Here is a 17,131-nt window from a genome sequence, read left to right on the forward strand (position 1 = left end):
TATCTTCCAAAGCACTTATACGCCACGTTGGTAGCGCCTTGCGTAGTGTCTGGTCTAGATTACATCTGCACCTATTATCTGGGCTTTCCAGCAAACACACAGAACTAATTGCAACATATTCAAAGTTTTGTCTTAAGAATTGTCCTACAAATGCAGAATGACGGCCTTGAAAACATTGCGCCTTGTTCGTAAATCTTTCTATGAGCATGAGGCACCCTGTTCCCAGAATAGGGCAACTCTATATCCTTCAGGGGATAGATATGCATAGTACGACAGTAACATCCCCAGTGGTGACAGGTTTATTGACTCCGCGAAGTACTTCAAGTATTATCATCTAAACTCTTCTGGTGCCCAGCACATCACATTAGCCAGATATGAGAATAAGGAAAGAAACAACTACAATATGTGCACAGACTCAACGAGAGGAAGAGGTTCAGCATCCTCACATCCTTTGTAATGTGGATTTTACAACTAAGTGTAGCATCATAATACTCAGACAAAGCGGAAAGTGTTTCGCATGTTTTGTGTGTGGATTCACCCATCGCCACAAGTGGAAAATCAGTGGCACCATTGAACAGTGTCCATTAAGAAGGTGCTGCAAGGTCTTTATTGCAGAAAGGAAGCGAGTATTGTATAGAGGCATCACTACCTCCCTATCGCAATGAATGCATGACGTCACAGACTCTATGGCCCTTAAAGGGGCATCTGAGGAATGATGTCACAGTAGGATTTGTAACCCACCTAGATGCCATCAAAGAAAGCGACATCCAGGAAACCTGACTGTAGGTTGCTGATGCCAGATTGGTAAGATGTTACTTCGCCTGCGACGGACTGCGGTGAGTGCGCAGGAACCCTTGCCAGATGTGGACTAGATGCAGAACAGAGGACGGCACATTCTTCTGCACCACACAAGAGGGCTTTTTGTCCCTCCCTTTCGGGGAGAGATATTTGCCTCACTCTTGGGGGTACTCAGTTGGCCGATTTGCCCCTCTCACAAGTTGGCACCGCTCCATGTGTTTGAAGACTTGGAGGCTACTCAGTGTCTCAAAACGCTATGAAAGCCAAAGACTGGACAGCTTTTCATCAAGCGTCAACAGCTGGGGATGTCACGCAATAATTACTTGTCACGCACTGCAAATGAAATGGACTTCTAGTTATACAGGGCATAATATACTTAACTTCATCCATATATATATATACATATAGTTAGAATCTGCTGTGTCTTTGGCTTATTATTCCTAATATGTGTGTATCAGGCTATCATTCGATCAGACTCTCTGCAGTTTCTCTCTTTCTAGTCTCCTTCTTTTTCCCTATTTGAAACTGACCCATTGACCCCACATCAGCATCTCTATTCAACTTTTGTATTTTTCTATTGGGAAAGTTAACTACTATATAGTTTAACATGTTTGAGGGTATCATTTCACTTGTCCACTTTGCAATGTATTTTAATCTTTCTTTTTGTTCTTTGCTAAATAAAATGTTTTAAAAAAAAGGCGTTAAACCCGGGAATAGTATTGACGTCGAGGGGCGTTGCGCAGTTGTGGCGTGCTGCAGACCGTCCCACATTACATGGTTGGGCGTGAGGTTTGAACAGATGTATAGTCCATGAAGAACAGTTCTACAGAGCCAGGAGGTGCCCCCAGAAGCACCGAAGATTTAGGAGTCATAGAAAGATCACTATCTGACCCATGCATCTTCCTTGTACCCTCACATTGTTACACATCATCGACAGTACCTTGTAACATGCTCTTCACGCCTCCCTCTCACCTGCTGCTGAGTAGATGCTTGGTGTCCACCTCCTTCTGGCCACATGTGGACCCACATGGAATGTCCACATTGGAGTTTACTGAATAGTCTGGTTATTGGGTCCATTTTCACAGTATTGCTAACTGTAACTACACTGGTATATGTGTGCCTTGGGCATCTGATAGAGTGCTATTGAAGAAGAATGGTACGATGACGAGGTTTTTTACTTTTAAATGGATAGGCCCTTTAAATGGGGTAAGGTATTCCCCTCACTCACAAAAAGGATACAAACTCCTCACTCGCTCCAGGTGGCTTGCATCACCATATGGGCATTCCTTCCAGGGAGTTTTTAAGGCATGGGTCAGGCCCCCAGCCTTTCAAGGGCCCCCTGATAGAGCCAGCTCTGTTCTGCAGAGAGTCCAGCCTTGATGACCTTGAGTAATGTTTAGACATTATTTTAAATACCGTTTTCCTTTCCTTTGTTTTCAATATGGGTGATGTGTTAAAGTCTATTACAGATATTATGCAGAGAAATGTTCTTTATGTTTCAAGAAACATCCATAAAATAGTTTCTTTTGGATCAGAACAGGACCTCACATATGAGGAAAGGGAGGTGTCACAGAGATTATTTGCAGTAATATTAGTGAGTTGCTGTTGTGTTATAATATTGAAAACACTTTGGGCCAGTGCGCCTGTGCAGTGTCAGTGACCTGACCAAAGAGGGCATGAAAGAGCTGAAACTGGATCATAAATTCAAAGCTGTTCTGAACAGGGGCCCCCAAAATACATTTGGCCCAGGGCCCCCAAATCCTTGAGACACCCCTGACTCCTTCATCAGCAATCTGGTCAGTGGGCTCTCCCAGAGCTCTCGCTTGTAGGCAATTTGTTGTGTGTGAGCAAGGTCACAAAAATTACAATTATATTAAGTCTATGAATATTTAATTCCTTTATCCTATACTAACCCTTCTTTATATGAGGCTGAAAGCAACAAAGGCTGGGGCAGTGAATGAATTTAAAACCCCACCCTAATCACATAAGTGCTGTAAACATGTTTCTGCCCTCTAAATGTGCTCCTTCTTGTCACAGGGCTTTTATCAGGACCTAAAGGACCCTACCCCTGGCTATGTGTGCCCTATCTAACCCTACCATATATAGTGTAGCAGATGTGAAAAGGAATCCTGTCTGCCATGAGATTCAGATGCAGTAGGAAAATGTCCTAAACAAAATCTCTGATTGACAGAAGAAGGCGACGGTGACAACAAGGCACCATTTAGTATCCAGCGGAAGCGAAGGGTGGGTCTGTTCTTTCATGGTAATCCGCTGCTACTGGTCAGTCTCTGTCTGTAGACAGCATAAACGTTGTGGGGTGAAGAATTGAGGTACAAGAAGCATGTGATGTGCTTCAGAGACGGTTTGAAAGATAACGTGAAGGAGGGCGGATGTTTTTTTTTAAAAGGGTGAGCACATTGTCCTCCATCACTGAGACAAGTCCTATGTATTTTGAGTTTGGAGGTCTCTTCACTCAACAGGAGGCCCAGGAGATGATGTTTGAAGAGGAGAGTTTGGAAGCCTCCCATGATACTGATTTAGTGGAGAAGTAGGCAGGATTCAAAAAGCCTTGATTAGGGTCTTTCTTTCATTTGGGTATCTCCACCCCGACTTAGACTCGTCTATGAGTGAAGCGGGGGCCTCTCAAGTTGGTGAGTGTTTGCTCGTGTACGACTACACATTGCTGATGATTGTCTTGTCTCCTTTGCTGCAGGTTTTGAAGAGATTGAGACTTGGAGTGGTGGCCTGCTGAGGGTGACTGCTGATTGTGGGATATGGGTCTATGTGTGGGCACATGTGATGATTTCAGTGACAGTGGGCAGTATAGACCAATTATGTTTTCTTATATCTTAACCTCTGGGACACTGAGAAAGCACTACGTGTCTACTTATAGGTTTTCTTTGAGTAAGCCTGAGATATTCCTCCTTCCACCCGCTAAATTCCTGGGGATGGTCCATTCAACATCTGGTCAATAGGATGCCCCTCCACAGTCAAAAGTAGCCCCGCTTTCATTGGTAGCTGCCCCGCCACGCTAAAAAATAGCCCCTCTTTCACTGGTAGCTGATGGATCATTTCAACATTCATCCCTGGCTCCTGATTCATCTCACTTAGAGACTCCCAGGCCTGGCATGCCATGCCAGGCTAGGTGGTGTCTGCCAAACAGAACAGGGATGGGGCAGCAGCAGAGCTTACAGTTCTGCGACTGTATGGCGGGCACACTTCCCCTGCACTGACTCTTAGTGATGCTGTTGTGGACACAAACAGGAAGCTGAGGGATGGGCGGGAGGTGCTGGGGACGGCAGTGTGAGTCGATTCAAAGCGCCATGGCGCCATGAGTGAGAAGGAGAGACACAGAAGGAAAAAAGTAGTTTGTGCACATAGAACCTATCAGCAGTCATGCGATAATCCATGTATCAGGGTCAGTCTGCAAGGCGGGTCAAACGTAAACCATTTACCAACGCCCTCAGAGGATTTTTGAAAGGCGAGCCCACAAACACATGAAAGTGATGGGCGTGGTAAAAAGCCCACAATCTTTACAACAGGTCGGAAGCTCTTTTGCGCTCGTCCTAATAAAAAGTGCACTTCTTGGTAATTTAGGAATTTTTGTGTAATTTAGGACCAAAGAACCCCAGGCATTGCAAAAACAAATACCTCTTTCATAGGTTGCTAAAAATCTTTCATTACAAATACTGTTAAACTCCATGGAGGAATTCTGTAGAAAGTGCCACTCAGCATTACCTCATAAAAAACACTATCCTTGCAGTGGGATGTGAATGTTTTGGGACAAAGTTTTGGTAAAGACTGTACTAATGTTGTTAATTGTACAATTATGTTCCACATTTCTGATATATTGATGCATTTACTTGTGGATATTAATCTGGTGACTACAAACCAATAAACATATTCATGAAAAGCTGGACACAATTTTGTTACATTTTCAGAAGTCGAAGTGCCCGGTTTCATCTGTCCTCTTAAGAAAGACACCCGGCTCTTTGATGCATCTGAGTTTGGCAGGAGTAGCAGTTTGTTTTGGTAGATAATGAATTTGTCTGAATCCCCCCATGTTCTTGGAAGGGAATGGTGATCACTGTGATTAAGGTGCTGTGTGTTCTTAATGCTGCAGGGCATGGGCTGTGGTTCCTCTGTGCACTTGTTAGAGTTGGGCCTTGGGTGTGGTTAGAAGGCATCCCATTCTGGTTCACACTGCTCAGTTTATTGGGCTACTCATACTTTTCCTGTTAGCTGTGGTCAGAGAGTAAAGTTTGAATATCACTCTGTTTTGTTGGCATTAATTAATGAGTTTTGTCTGAATCCTGACCTGGTCTTGCAAGGGTTTGTATATTGTTATAATTAGATCACTGAATGCTCTTACAGCTGGTGGGCAGTGGGCATGATTTGAACACCTGTATGCACTTCTATGGTTAGAATGCCATCCTGTTCTTGTTAGCCTTGGTCACTTGGTTGAAATGCCCAGAGTTTTATTGTTAGTGTTGGTCAGTGAGTGGGGTTTAAACATCAGGCTGCACCTGTTGCTCTTAAGCCCTTAAGATAATCAAAACAATCTGGATTTTCCTGCTGATGCCAGCCAGGTATCTCATTGTGCCACCTCCCTCTGATCCTGGAAAACTCTCTGCCTTTTGCTTCACTCCTTCTTGGATTTTCACTCCATGCTTGTACCTTTGTCGCCTGCACTCATCTAAAAGCTGCAGCAAAAAACTGCAAACGCCTAATCATGTGCTGCTGGACATCTGTTTTGAAACATGTTTTTGTGTGGGTGGTAGATGTGGGTTTGTGTAACCAACAGTGTGGGACATCGAGTCCGTGCAGTGCCACATATCTTCTCTCTGACTCTACCCCTCACAAGTCCTAACTTCAGACTCTGCTTTCTCTCTTTCCACCAGGAATGCATCTTGTCGGGTATCATGTCTGTGAATGGGAAGAAGGTCCTTCACATGGACAGGAATCCTTACTACGGTGGCGAGAGCTCGTCCATCACCCCCCTGGAGGAGGTAAGAGACCTATCTGTCTGTGCACAGCAAAGCAGGGAGAGCCCAGTGCACAGCGTGGGGGGTTTGCTATCTCTAGAAGAGCCTCCCTTGTGTACACCCCAGCGTGGAGACCACAGTGTGCATTAAGGAGGGTTTGATATCGCTATAAGAGCCTTCATTGTGGACACCAGAGCAGGGAGAGCTCGATGCTCAGCGTAGAGGGCTTGATATCACTAGAAGAGACTGAATTGTGAACACCACCGCAGAGAGAGTGCGGTGTGCAGCGTGCATGGCTTGATATCACTAGAAGAGACTGGCTTGCGGAAACCACAGCAGAGAGAGTGCGGTGTGCAGATTGGAGGGCTTGAAGTCACTAGAAGAGACTGGCTTGTGGACACCACAGCAGAGAGAGTGCGGTGTGCAGCGTGGAGGGCCTGATATCACTAGAAGAGACTGGTTTGTGGACACCACAGCAGAGAGAGTGCGGTGTGCAGCGCGGAGGGCTTGAAGTCACTAGAAGAGACTGGCTTGTGGACACCACAGCAGGTAGAGCGTGGTGGTGGGGCTAGGAGGGCTTGATATCACTAGAAGAGCCTTCCTTGTGGACACCAGAGCAGGGAGAGCGCAGTGCTGGGGCTACGAAGGGTTGACAATGGCGGTACGGCAAGGCGAGTGTGCAGTGGTGCTGGAATCTGTGTTAATGGTAGAGATATCACTATAAGAGTCTGGTCTTTATGACAGGGAGAGTGCGGTGTTGGGAGAGGTTGAAGAGAAGGGATATTGCTAGAAGACCCTGGTCTGTGGACTGCGTGTAAGCCAAACTGTGGTGCTGGCTGTCAGTGGGGTTCGGAGTGAGGAGACCTCTAGAGGTGCACCAGCTGTGGGCTGCACTGCAGGACGGTGCATAGTTTGGGTTACACGGCTATAAGTGACCGGCTTGTTGGCTGCTCTCAGGGTGAGTGCGGGTTGGATCTGGAGGATTGAGAGGCACGGCTATAAGAACCGGACACTGGGATTGCCCAGCAGGGAGAGTGGAGTGCTGGGACCAGGAGGGCTGAGTGGTAGAGACACCGCCCCCTGTGTACTGCATGGCAGTAAGAGTGTGGTGTTGGGGCTCGAGGGTAGGGATGGCACTAGAAGAGCCTGGCCTGTGGACAGCATGGCAGACGAGGCACGGTGCTGGGGCTGGGAGGTAAAGAGAGGTGTGGATACCACTTTGCAAGCATGGTGTGCTTTGTAACCAGACGAACCGCTTGGACTGGGCTGAATTCTGCACGAAGGGTTCCCTACTGGGTGAAGTGGGGCAGCTGGAGTGAGGGAACCATGCTGCACCTGTTTGTGCCAGCTTAGCGCATATGTTGTCCAGTTTCAGTGAGACATTGTACCTGGGGCTTCTCCTATTACCTCAGTTCATGATAAGTTTCTCTGGGACTCCTTCGCTGCTGTTATAGGACCAGCTGTAGCTCTCATTGTGAATGACCCACACACACCTGTTGAGACTCAGAAACATAACTCAGAAACATGAGAGATCAGCTAGTGGAACAAAATGCTATGGTTCCACAGAATGGAAGAGTAACAACCACACCTACTGCAAACTTTAGTCCATTTTGAAGATTTACAAAACCACTTTCAAAGCCCAAGTCCATTCCTTACTTTTCCTTTTCCTTGGGCAAGAGCAGTACCCTGGATTTTAGAAGCTGAAGCCCAAAAATGGTTGTTATTCAGATAGCTACACATGTCAGTTTCTCGTCTTCTTTAACACAGCAGCCAATATAATGTAATATAACTCACTTCTCTTTGCCTTTGAGTGAAACTTCAGAAATTATACATCAGTGATGTGTGGAGGAGTCTCATTTTTTAAAAATTTGCTCAAGAAGCACAGATTCTTAGATTCATATATATGAGGGTCAAACTCCCTTCTCACTTCACGTAATTTTCCTCTTAACCATAAAGCAGACGCACCCTGCCTTCCAGACGAGGTTATACACCTGCAGCGGTTTGCTACTTTAGCACTGAATTTGCTCTGAAAGGTGGGCGACGGCTATTATTTTAGATTTTTTCGAGACGACTCTTTCTCTACTGCAAGTCCAAGTTATGAGCTAGCCAAGCGCCCGCTGCTGGCGGTTTTCTGAAAGCCACCTGTACGTATGCATTTGTGTGGTATTTGTGTAGCGGAAACCAGGCCAAAAGGCAGCAAAGCAATGTTGAAGGTTAAAAGCAAGGATACAATCAACAAATGATGTGTATGTCCGGGAAACATCCTGAACAACTAGGTCTAAACCACTACTTGCCTGAACCACTACTGCTAAACAACTAAAAAGTCTCTACAACTAAGTACTGAACAACTACTGTCTAAACAACAATTGTGCCTGAACAACAAATTTTAAGCTAAGGTTTTCATTTTGGTTTTTATGGTTTGTTAGTTGTTTAGAATATCTATATATATATTAGTTGTTCAGGCAATTGTTATTCAGGCACAATTGTTGTTTAGACAGTAGTTGTTCAGTACTTAGTTGTAGAGACTTTTTAGTTGTTTAGCAGTAGTGGTTTAGGCTATAGTTGTTTAAGACCTAGTTGTTCAGTCACATATTCGTATGTCCTGTCCTTCCTGTAGCAACAGGACTTGGTTACTCCCGTTGACATACAAGACACTTACTTGACCTTATCCAAGTTGTTCACCGTATGACGAAACTCAGTACTTTGTGGTGAGATTGTCCACTCAGGGTAAATGATGGCCTTCTTTGCTTACATTGGCTTCCAGGGATTGCTCCTTGCTTGTGTTGGCAGCTGCAGCCCATCCAAGGGTATGTTAATTCCATTTTACCCTCATTAATGATTTTCTGGTTTAGGCAGTCTCTAGGGTGGTGTTGCAATCATGTACACCTTGGTACCACCTCTCTGCAAGCTTTCAATCCATCAGTATATGAGGACGAATCTCCTGTGATTAAAACAACTAGGGGCAGAGTTCATCAGAACAGTGGTTAAATTAGCAATGTATTCTAATTCAGCCAAAGGGTTTAAGAATCCCTGCTCTTGGTAGCCCTCAAGGCAACACTTAACAAGGAACGGAAAGAGCGCGTTTACTCTATATACCCTAATACCAAAACAAGACTCAACACCAAGACTGAATCTGCATTTGTGGTACAAGTTTAGCAAGACCCTGCGATTCCAGATGATAAGGCTTCGTGATGTCATTCCTTTATTGGAAACAGGAGACTTCTTGGCGACATTAGACCCCCAGAATTATTCTTCCAGATTAGGATTCACTCTCAATTCAAAGTATTAACTTTCTGGATAAAGTCTGCCCTAGGATTGGTTGCTAAGCGTTTAGTGGGAGTAACTATGTAACTTAGGTGATGGAGCATTCTGTCGCAATGATCTATTCAAAAGAAACGTGTTTCAATAATGCTTAGCGAGCATGTATCAGTCTAATTCAGATGTTGCAATTCACAGTCAACATGAAGAAGTCAACCCCCATTCCGTCCCAGCAAAAAACATTCTTGGGAGCATCATTGACCACAAATACATCTATGGCTGTATCAACTTAAAAGAGAATACTGGCATTTCAGAACAAGTTCACCCATGCCAGGGGCTCAACCTAGAAGTAAGAACTGTGATAAATTGTTGGGAACGACAGCATCTGCGAACATCTGACACCACCTGCACGAATGCACATGCGACCATTTGAAGAATGGTTAACACTAGTGGTCTCGACACAGGAGACTCGAAGGAGCTAGTGGTTGTAAGAATCAAGATGCAAAGAAAACTGAAGTGGTGAACACAAAAAAATAACAAAGAGCAGATTGTTATTGAACTGATCCCCCCAGTGACAATAACAGATACTCACAGTATGGAGTGCGCGTATTAGCACACTACTAGTCGTAGGTCATTGGGCACCAGCGGATGTGATCAATCATATGAATTCCTTAGAATTAGAGACAGTGTTTATAGCAGGAAAAGCTTTCCAAAGTCAACACAGGGGAAAGTAGCAGAAGACAAATAGACAATACCACAGCCAGGTTGTGCGTAAACCAGGAAGACTCTCAAGGTATTTGGCAACGGACCATTCAACACCGCGTTTCACTGGTGGCACATCGTTTGTCCGGAGAACAAAATTCAGAGGCTCTGAGCAAATATTCTGTTGAAGGGAACAGGGGTCCCTCAGCAAACACTATAAATCATAATTTACACATAGAGATGCAATGAAATCTGTGTACAATTCATAATACAATATTTATTGAATACAAGGGACACCTTAAATATGTCAGATGACTCTTTCAAGCACAGTTATTCAACAACTCTATGTACACATATGATAAACAATTGGAGTCACTCATAAATTTGTACAAATGTCCATTAGCCAAGCTCAGGCATACGAAACTGACATAGTATAAGTTAGATTAAGCTAGTACCTATACTCATACAAAGAACCAATTACCAATCACATCATGAGTTAGGGTACAACTGTCGACGTTCCGATGGAGATTGATCACTGCAAAAAGAGGCTGCCTGCTCTGGCCAGGCGGCTAGTCGGGCTGAACCAACAGCGGGGCTCAGGCCTCGCAACGCTCGGGAACACATGGGCACCTTTGGTCCTCCTCTCACGGCTCAGGGGTGTCAAGTGCACAGGTGCCTTCAGGTGTTGGGTTTTGCTGACTGGAGCAGTCGCAGTACACTACTAAATTTCCCACCTGTGCAGGTGCCAAATAGGCCCTGGGGCATGGGGGTTGGCATCTCTCCTGTGAGGGAAGCCAGATCTGCATACAAAGGGCAGTGGGCTTCTTTGAAGCTTCCTGCCTTGGCATGTAAATTTGCAGGTCATCCTGTTGGATGTCCCAGAGCAGGCATTGTATCTGCCGCCTGAGAGCAAAGACTCTCACCCTGGGAGGTCATACTCGAGTCTGGGGTGGCAGGCTGGCTCAGACTAGTTTGCCGGCACACCAGAGGCTGGTAAGTTTTCAGGGGGTACCTCTAAAGTGCCCTCTGGATGCATGTATTGATAAATCCATCACTGGCATCAGTGAGGGTTTATCAATACGAGATGTTTGAAACCGAACATCTCTATCTTCAGTGAAGCCATCATGTAGGTTGGAAACTCCTACTGACCAGTGTCCAGCACATGTATTTAAAATGGCTTCCCTTCCCACTTCCTATGTCTAAGAATCGACAGAGACATAGCAGGGGCATATCTGCTCTGGTCGATATGCCCTCATTTGTAAAATACTGCACTCTGCCTTAGGGCTGTAAGGCCTGCTAGAGGAGTGACTTGCATATATTGCAAGCAGTGTTAGAGAACATGGCACGCAGGCTATGTGTCATGTCGTGTTTTCACTTTTGTCTTACTGAGACACGCAGTCTGCAATGGCAGCCTGTCGTGTGCTTGGTGAAGGGTCCCTTAGGGTGGCACAATTTGTGCTTCAAACCCTAGGGACCCTCTTTAGTATCTCAGGCCATAGGTACCAACGGTACCATTTACTAGGGCCTTACAGAGGATGCTAAAGGGTTTGCCAATTGGGGAAACAACTGTGCAGTTTTGGGTAAAGAGATCTTGCAGTGGGGGCCTGGTTAGCTGGAACCCAGTGCACTTTCAGTCAAAATCACATCATGTACCACGTGTTACCATATGTGGGTAACCATGTCAAAATGAGGCACTTTCCTACAATAACCTATGGCTGGCTTTTGTAACACCAATCTGACTCCCACAGAACAAAAGTGAACTTATGATTTATCCCAAAATAACACGAGAATTGAGAAAAAATAAGCACTTTTTTCAGAAATCAGCGTTGGGATGTGTTGAGACTCAGAGAGGCCAAGCCAGGCTGAACATTTGCCTTTTGTGACATCGTTCCATCCAATTCTTCTACAGTGTTTGATAGCTCTTAGCTCTCTAGTATTTAGATTTTTTTCATGTGAGCCAATTTCTTGAAGAAAAATCTTTTGGGTTGTGTTGTCACTCTAAGTTTATCTGTCAATGACAAAATAATGAACCAGGAGGAGCATAGACACCGAAACAAGGCGTACCCAACAGATTCTTATGAAATGGAGAATAATATTTATAGTTAGTCGGGGACTCAGAGATCTTCCATTTACATATTCATTTACGAGGAATGCAAAATTTCTAGTTCTCTAACTCTGTGTCCATTTTGTTGAAGTCATGTTCAAGACATGAGGACCAGCAATCATAGATCTGTTTGTCAAGAGAAAACGCAAAATGTCAAAACATTGCTTTTTGCTTAGACCTTTCCACTGCTACCTGTGATTCCACTGGTAATCCGGTGCAGAGCCACATGTATGACCAGGATACCACCAACATCACACTGGGCTCCAGAAACATGCTATTCAGCTGCTCTCATGACAATGTCACACAGAACATGTGGAGACGTATGATTCTTCCACATGGACTGACAATGGAAAACAGAAGGAGTTATTACCCAGGACTCAAAAGTGTGAATTTAGTTTCATGAGCCCTGAAGTCGTAGTATTCGCACCTATGAATCTGCCAAAAAGAGATATTTAGGTGATAAAACTAGGCAAGAAAACCACCAACAGAAGTGAGATTCAGTAAAGCGGATGCATTTTGTTAGTTGGTGTTAAAACAATGGGTTTCATTAACAAGCGATACTGAAATAGACTTACTTATGCGTCAGTAAGACCTAATTTATCTGCAGTTGCAGCCTTCAGAAGACTGGGGCAGTGGAAAGCAAGCCAACCACTTAAACATAATCAAGGGGAGAGAAGATTGGTCCTTCACGTACAGTCACAGTGCCAACTTGGAACTTGTATATCGTGTTTTGGGGGGTCTCATGGAGTCTCCATTTGAACCAAGGTGCAAGGGCACCTTGAAACACTTGACAATAAAAACAGCATTTTAATCGCTGTTACTTCTTTGTATAGGTTGGCTGATATTCAGTCACGAAAAAAACAGGGACATTATCTATAAATACAACAGGTTGAGCGAGCTGTGAGAACACATTTCCAAGTTCCACAATCTAATTTTCATCTTGTGCCCATCCCATAACCATTTTTCTTTCAGAACCCAGGTTCAGTTGCAGAAAGACCTCAGTCTACATCATGGGTACTCACAAACATTTTTCTGGGGGCCAACATTTTTGATCTATGATGTGACGAGGGCCACATTGATTGCAGCAATGTGGCACTCAGAAGGAGAAAGTTCCAGGGAGTGGTGCCAGTAAAGTGGTTGTACTGGAAGCGAAACACATAACAGCTGCAAACTAGAATTAATCCCAGCTTCCCCAATTTATCAAATTGTGTGATTCTAGGCAATTGTTTTGTTCCACTTTCCATTTTTCTTCAATATCACATACAAAAGCATGTCAAAATACATGACTTCAAGATGTGGGATGTGGAAAACCTTCCCCTGTGTTTGATTTAATAAACTATCATGTTTGTGTATAACAGGAACCCAACCCACAGGGTGCACTTAACAGGTGACATGCATCTTAGCTCACTATTGACAATGTTGTCAGGCTGGGGGAAAAACGAATGCAAATTCATGTTTAAAAACTTACTTAAAAAAAAAAAAGTTCTCAATGTACTGTTTTATATGTTAATGAAATACGCTTTCTGAATTTTGAGTGGATTTAATCATATTTTTACAATATCGCTTTGAAAATAAAGGTGTTTCTGAAGATAGACAGTGCAGGATAACCCAGTTACTGCCTTTCGTTAATTTCAGTTAACCTTTACATAAATGCTTGCTTGTTTTATTTAATTTCTTGCTCAGTGTTAGCGCTGATTCAGCCCGCTGCTGCTTTTGACTTTGGGGCCGCATGTAAAAGTCAGGGGGGCCGCATGCACCCCCGGGCCGTACTTTGAGTATCAGTGGTCTACATGGTACCTCACAAGTGTGTTTATGTGCTACTCAGTGCAGGATACCAAGTAGTGAGAAAGGCACAGCAGTGCTCTCCGGCTCACACCCACCACAAGTGAAGGGAGCACCATTTGCCATGTACAGACAATTCAACCGTGCTGCTCCCCGGCAGGGAAAGCATTGCAGGCGAAGAGAAAGGCACCTTCAAGAAGGAAGGTAGATGCAGCCATAGTATGTGTTGTAACTTCTGCATTCATCACATTTGGGAGCAGTGAGATGGTGATGTGGATACACCATCAGAGAGGATTCAGTCTCAAAGAGAAGCTGAAGTGGGGTAGAGAGTTTCAAAGCACTAGTTGGGCCCTCCTCCTGCTTCATACCTTCCTCTGCAAGCAGCAGTACTAATGCACAGTTTATACAAAGCATTTACGTGTAGGATGGTTCACGCTGCCCAAAAAATACGTTACTTGTAACAATAGTTTTGGTGCTTGAAACTCTGCAAGATTCCCATTGGACCCTCCACTGCCCCGGTGAAGGTAATTTAGCTCACAGGAAAATAGTATTAAAAAAAAAAACCCTCAGTAAGAGGGTATACATTAGAGGTACAAACTGCCAGAATTAGTGCTTTGAAGGGCATCGCCTTCTTTGGCGGCACTCTAAAAGGAATCTCAGTTAGAGATTCTCATTTTGTATTTTGTACATGTACGCTACCCTGGTAGCAGAATCTTCAGATAAAGTAGGGGTGCTACCATGAATCCCCTGGATGTTCATGACCTCTTTTGTGTGAATGTCTTGGAGCTGAGGTCTGAATTTCCGGTTCAGAAGCCCTGCTTTTGCTCATCAGAAGGAACATGTTCCTTGTCTGTGTCGGCCACAGATCTCCATCCTCCAAGGGGAACAAGCAGGGGGTGTCACACTCCACCTTCTTGTGTCTTTTGGCCTGGGAATTTTGCTTCGGTGCTCTGGCCATGGACTTTATGTATAGCAGAAGCATTCACTAGGAATGTGGACAGGCGCAATCAATTACACGAAACTGCTACTTGCACTCTCTCTGCAGGGTGATAAGTATTTTCAGCCCTTCAAGAAAGTCCCAGCTAGACCTATTCGTCTTAGTGAAACTTAGTGCCTCAACAGAACATCTCGGCGGGCAGGTGGTGTGTGTCCAAGGCTGAACATCTCCCTGAGTGCCTTTCCACTCATGGCCATGATATTTAGAGTGTTCACCCAAAATTTCAGCTGTACTTCCGCATTATATGGCATGCATTATAGCGCATGCCAAAAATGCAGAATTCACTACATCAGTCGAACCACTACATGGCAAGGTAACTATGGTGTAGTTGAATGTGAAATTTAAAAATAGTAATCATTTTTTAGTTAAAATCAGCCAAAACATTGCCCTCCTGGTTGAAGGAAATCATGTATCTGTAGACCCCTGGGTGTCCCCTTGTTGATAAACCCAGTATTCCATCAACCAGCCCGCTTTCTCCTCCGTGAGACTGGGTCTTCGTCCATTGATGATATTCCAATTAAAGAGGATCCGTCTGAACCTTTTAGCCATCACTATCCCGCGACGCTGTCAGGACACCCCTCAAACACCCCCTCCCTCCACCGAAGAGCTCCACCACCCCCACATCCTCTTGGTTGGTGTCCCTTTCACTGTGTGTTTTGTTAAATGCTGCAGACACCATTGTATATCGTTCACCGTCAGTGTCGCAATGAAATTAAATTCCTCCAATCAGCATCCGATCTCCCAAATACTAACAATAGCTAGAGTGAACTTATTGTCATGTTTCGCTCCCCAGCTTCTCTGCCAAACACTCGCTGTCATGAGGCCATTCATGGGCTCACTATAGTTATGCTTCATTTCTTAGCACTCTAGAAATCACAATGTCTTTGCTTTGCACTGCCCTACATCGCACATTTTTTCTTTCGTGCCATTGTTTTGACACACACTGTAATGTCACTTGTGGTGCAACCATTTACCTGGGATTCTGTCTTTACATTCTCCGACTGCTCAGTGGGCACAACACGTACTAGGTGTTGTTTTCTGTCCGTCTAGCAATAGTTCCCAGGCTCCTACAGACATAACACAGTAGCATTTCACTGTATCGAGCTAACATTATAAATTAGGTTCCATAGTGTTTAGATTCAGAGAGGAGGATTCTAGATGGGCTGACTCATCTGTGAACAGATGCCCTCTGGGGCATGCAGCCTGTGTAAACTGGGTTTACACTCCCCTATGAGGACTGCTTGACTACGTAAACAGAGGTGTGGGGTCCTCCGCTCCCGGAGAGCACAAATAATAATATTAGTCTTCTTGCACATACTATTACAGGGTGGGCTCAGGCCACTAGATGTGCATTATGGTGGCACTATGCGATATACAGTTTTCTAACTGCTATTGTGATTTTTATAATTATTGCCAGTATTACAATCGCATCTAATTTGCTTCATAATAGACTATGTTAGTTACAATAAATATACTGTTTGCTTTCATTGTGTTTTTTTTACTGTTGCTCTGGATATGTATGATTGACATAATGTATGAAAAGGGCTAAACTGTTTTTCCACAGTTCCCTGAGAGCGGGTAAAGTGTCATGCCTTTTGGGTTGCCACAATTACTTGTCACTCTGTAATGTTGGGAGGGCAGGTAAGGCGCTGTGCGCTAGTAAGGTGTTTTGGTGTGACGGTACTGATTGGGCAGAAGTGGCGCAGCCCCTGCATTCTGACGTTCTGTTGCCCCCACGCACAGTTCTGCAAAAGCAGACTCTCTTCTGAAAACATCCTGTGTTAACATCCCAAATATTGTTTAATGTAACCCCAGCAAGCTCTACTGTTCATTATGCTGAACAAATAAACACAAGCACAATGCAGACGTCCTTCCAAGAGGCTAATTTGTTTCCTGCGATGGACGTAGGCCTGTCAGTGAAACCGTCGCCTCCAGCTATATCATCTTTAGCTTCCAGAAGAGAGTCCTCTTAAAACATACATGCACCTGCAGTGGACGTGTTGGCAGCATCTGGAGACTTAGGGATGTTGTCTAAAAGGCAGTCTTTTCGGCTATGCCCCACGTGCATACCATGCGCAGAATACACGTCCCGAAGACTTTGTGTGGCCTGATCAGGCCATTTAAAATAAATATTTTACCTTAATGTTAAGGCCACAGCTGCCCCTACAGAAAATTGAGCCTTGAGAATTTTCTCAGGTGTGTGAGGCAATGGGTGCTTGGGAGTAGGTAAACACAGTACTCCCAGTAGTAACTGCCGAGGTATCAATGTTCAGTCCCACCCTCCTTCACGGTGTCCACCAGTCTCCTTCGCTGTACTCCCAGGTATACATACCTGCCTTACAAGGAGGAGGTCATGTGACTTGTAGGGCGCAGGACAGCCAATGAGCTCAGTCCTCAATGTTCTGCTGAATCCCCCGCACAAGATTCCTCCTCAGAAGGTAGGGAGGCCCCTTGAGTCTGAAGGATTCTGTCTTGGAGTGTCTGGCTCTGTTATAGTGCTTCTTC

At 44.7% G+C, this 17,131-nt stretch overlaps 1 protein-coding gene across 1 annotated transcript in view; it reads left to right on the forward strand.

Annotated features, from left to right (window-relative positions):
- GDI1 (GDP dissociation inhibitor 1) overlaps positions 1-17,131 on the forward strand; it is a 74,879-nt gene that overhangs the window by 15,215 nt on the left and 42,533 nt on the right. The window contains exon 2 of the mRNA XM_069209499.1: positions 5,700-5,807. Within this exon, the coding sequence (XP_069065600.1) occupies positions 5,700-5,807 (108 nt within the window). The remainder of the gene's footprint in view (positions 1-5,699; positions 5,808-17,131) is intronic.

The sequence above is a fragment of the Pleurodeles waltl genome, chromosome 10 (genome assembly GCF_031143425.1).
Source record: "Pleurodeles waltl isolate 20211129_DDA chromosome 10, aPleWal1.hap1.20221129, whole genome shotgun sequence".
NCBI classification, from domain to species: domain Eukaryota; kingdom Metazoa; phylum Chordata; class Amphibia; order Caudata; family Salamandridae; genus Pleurodeles; species Pleurodeles waltl.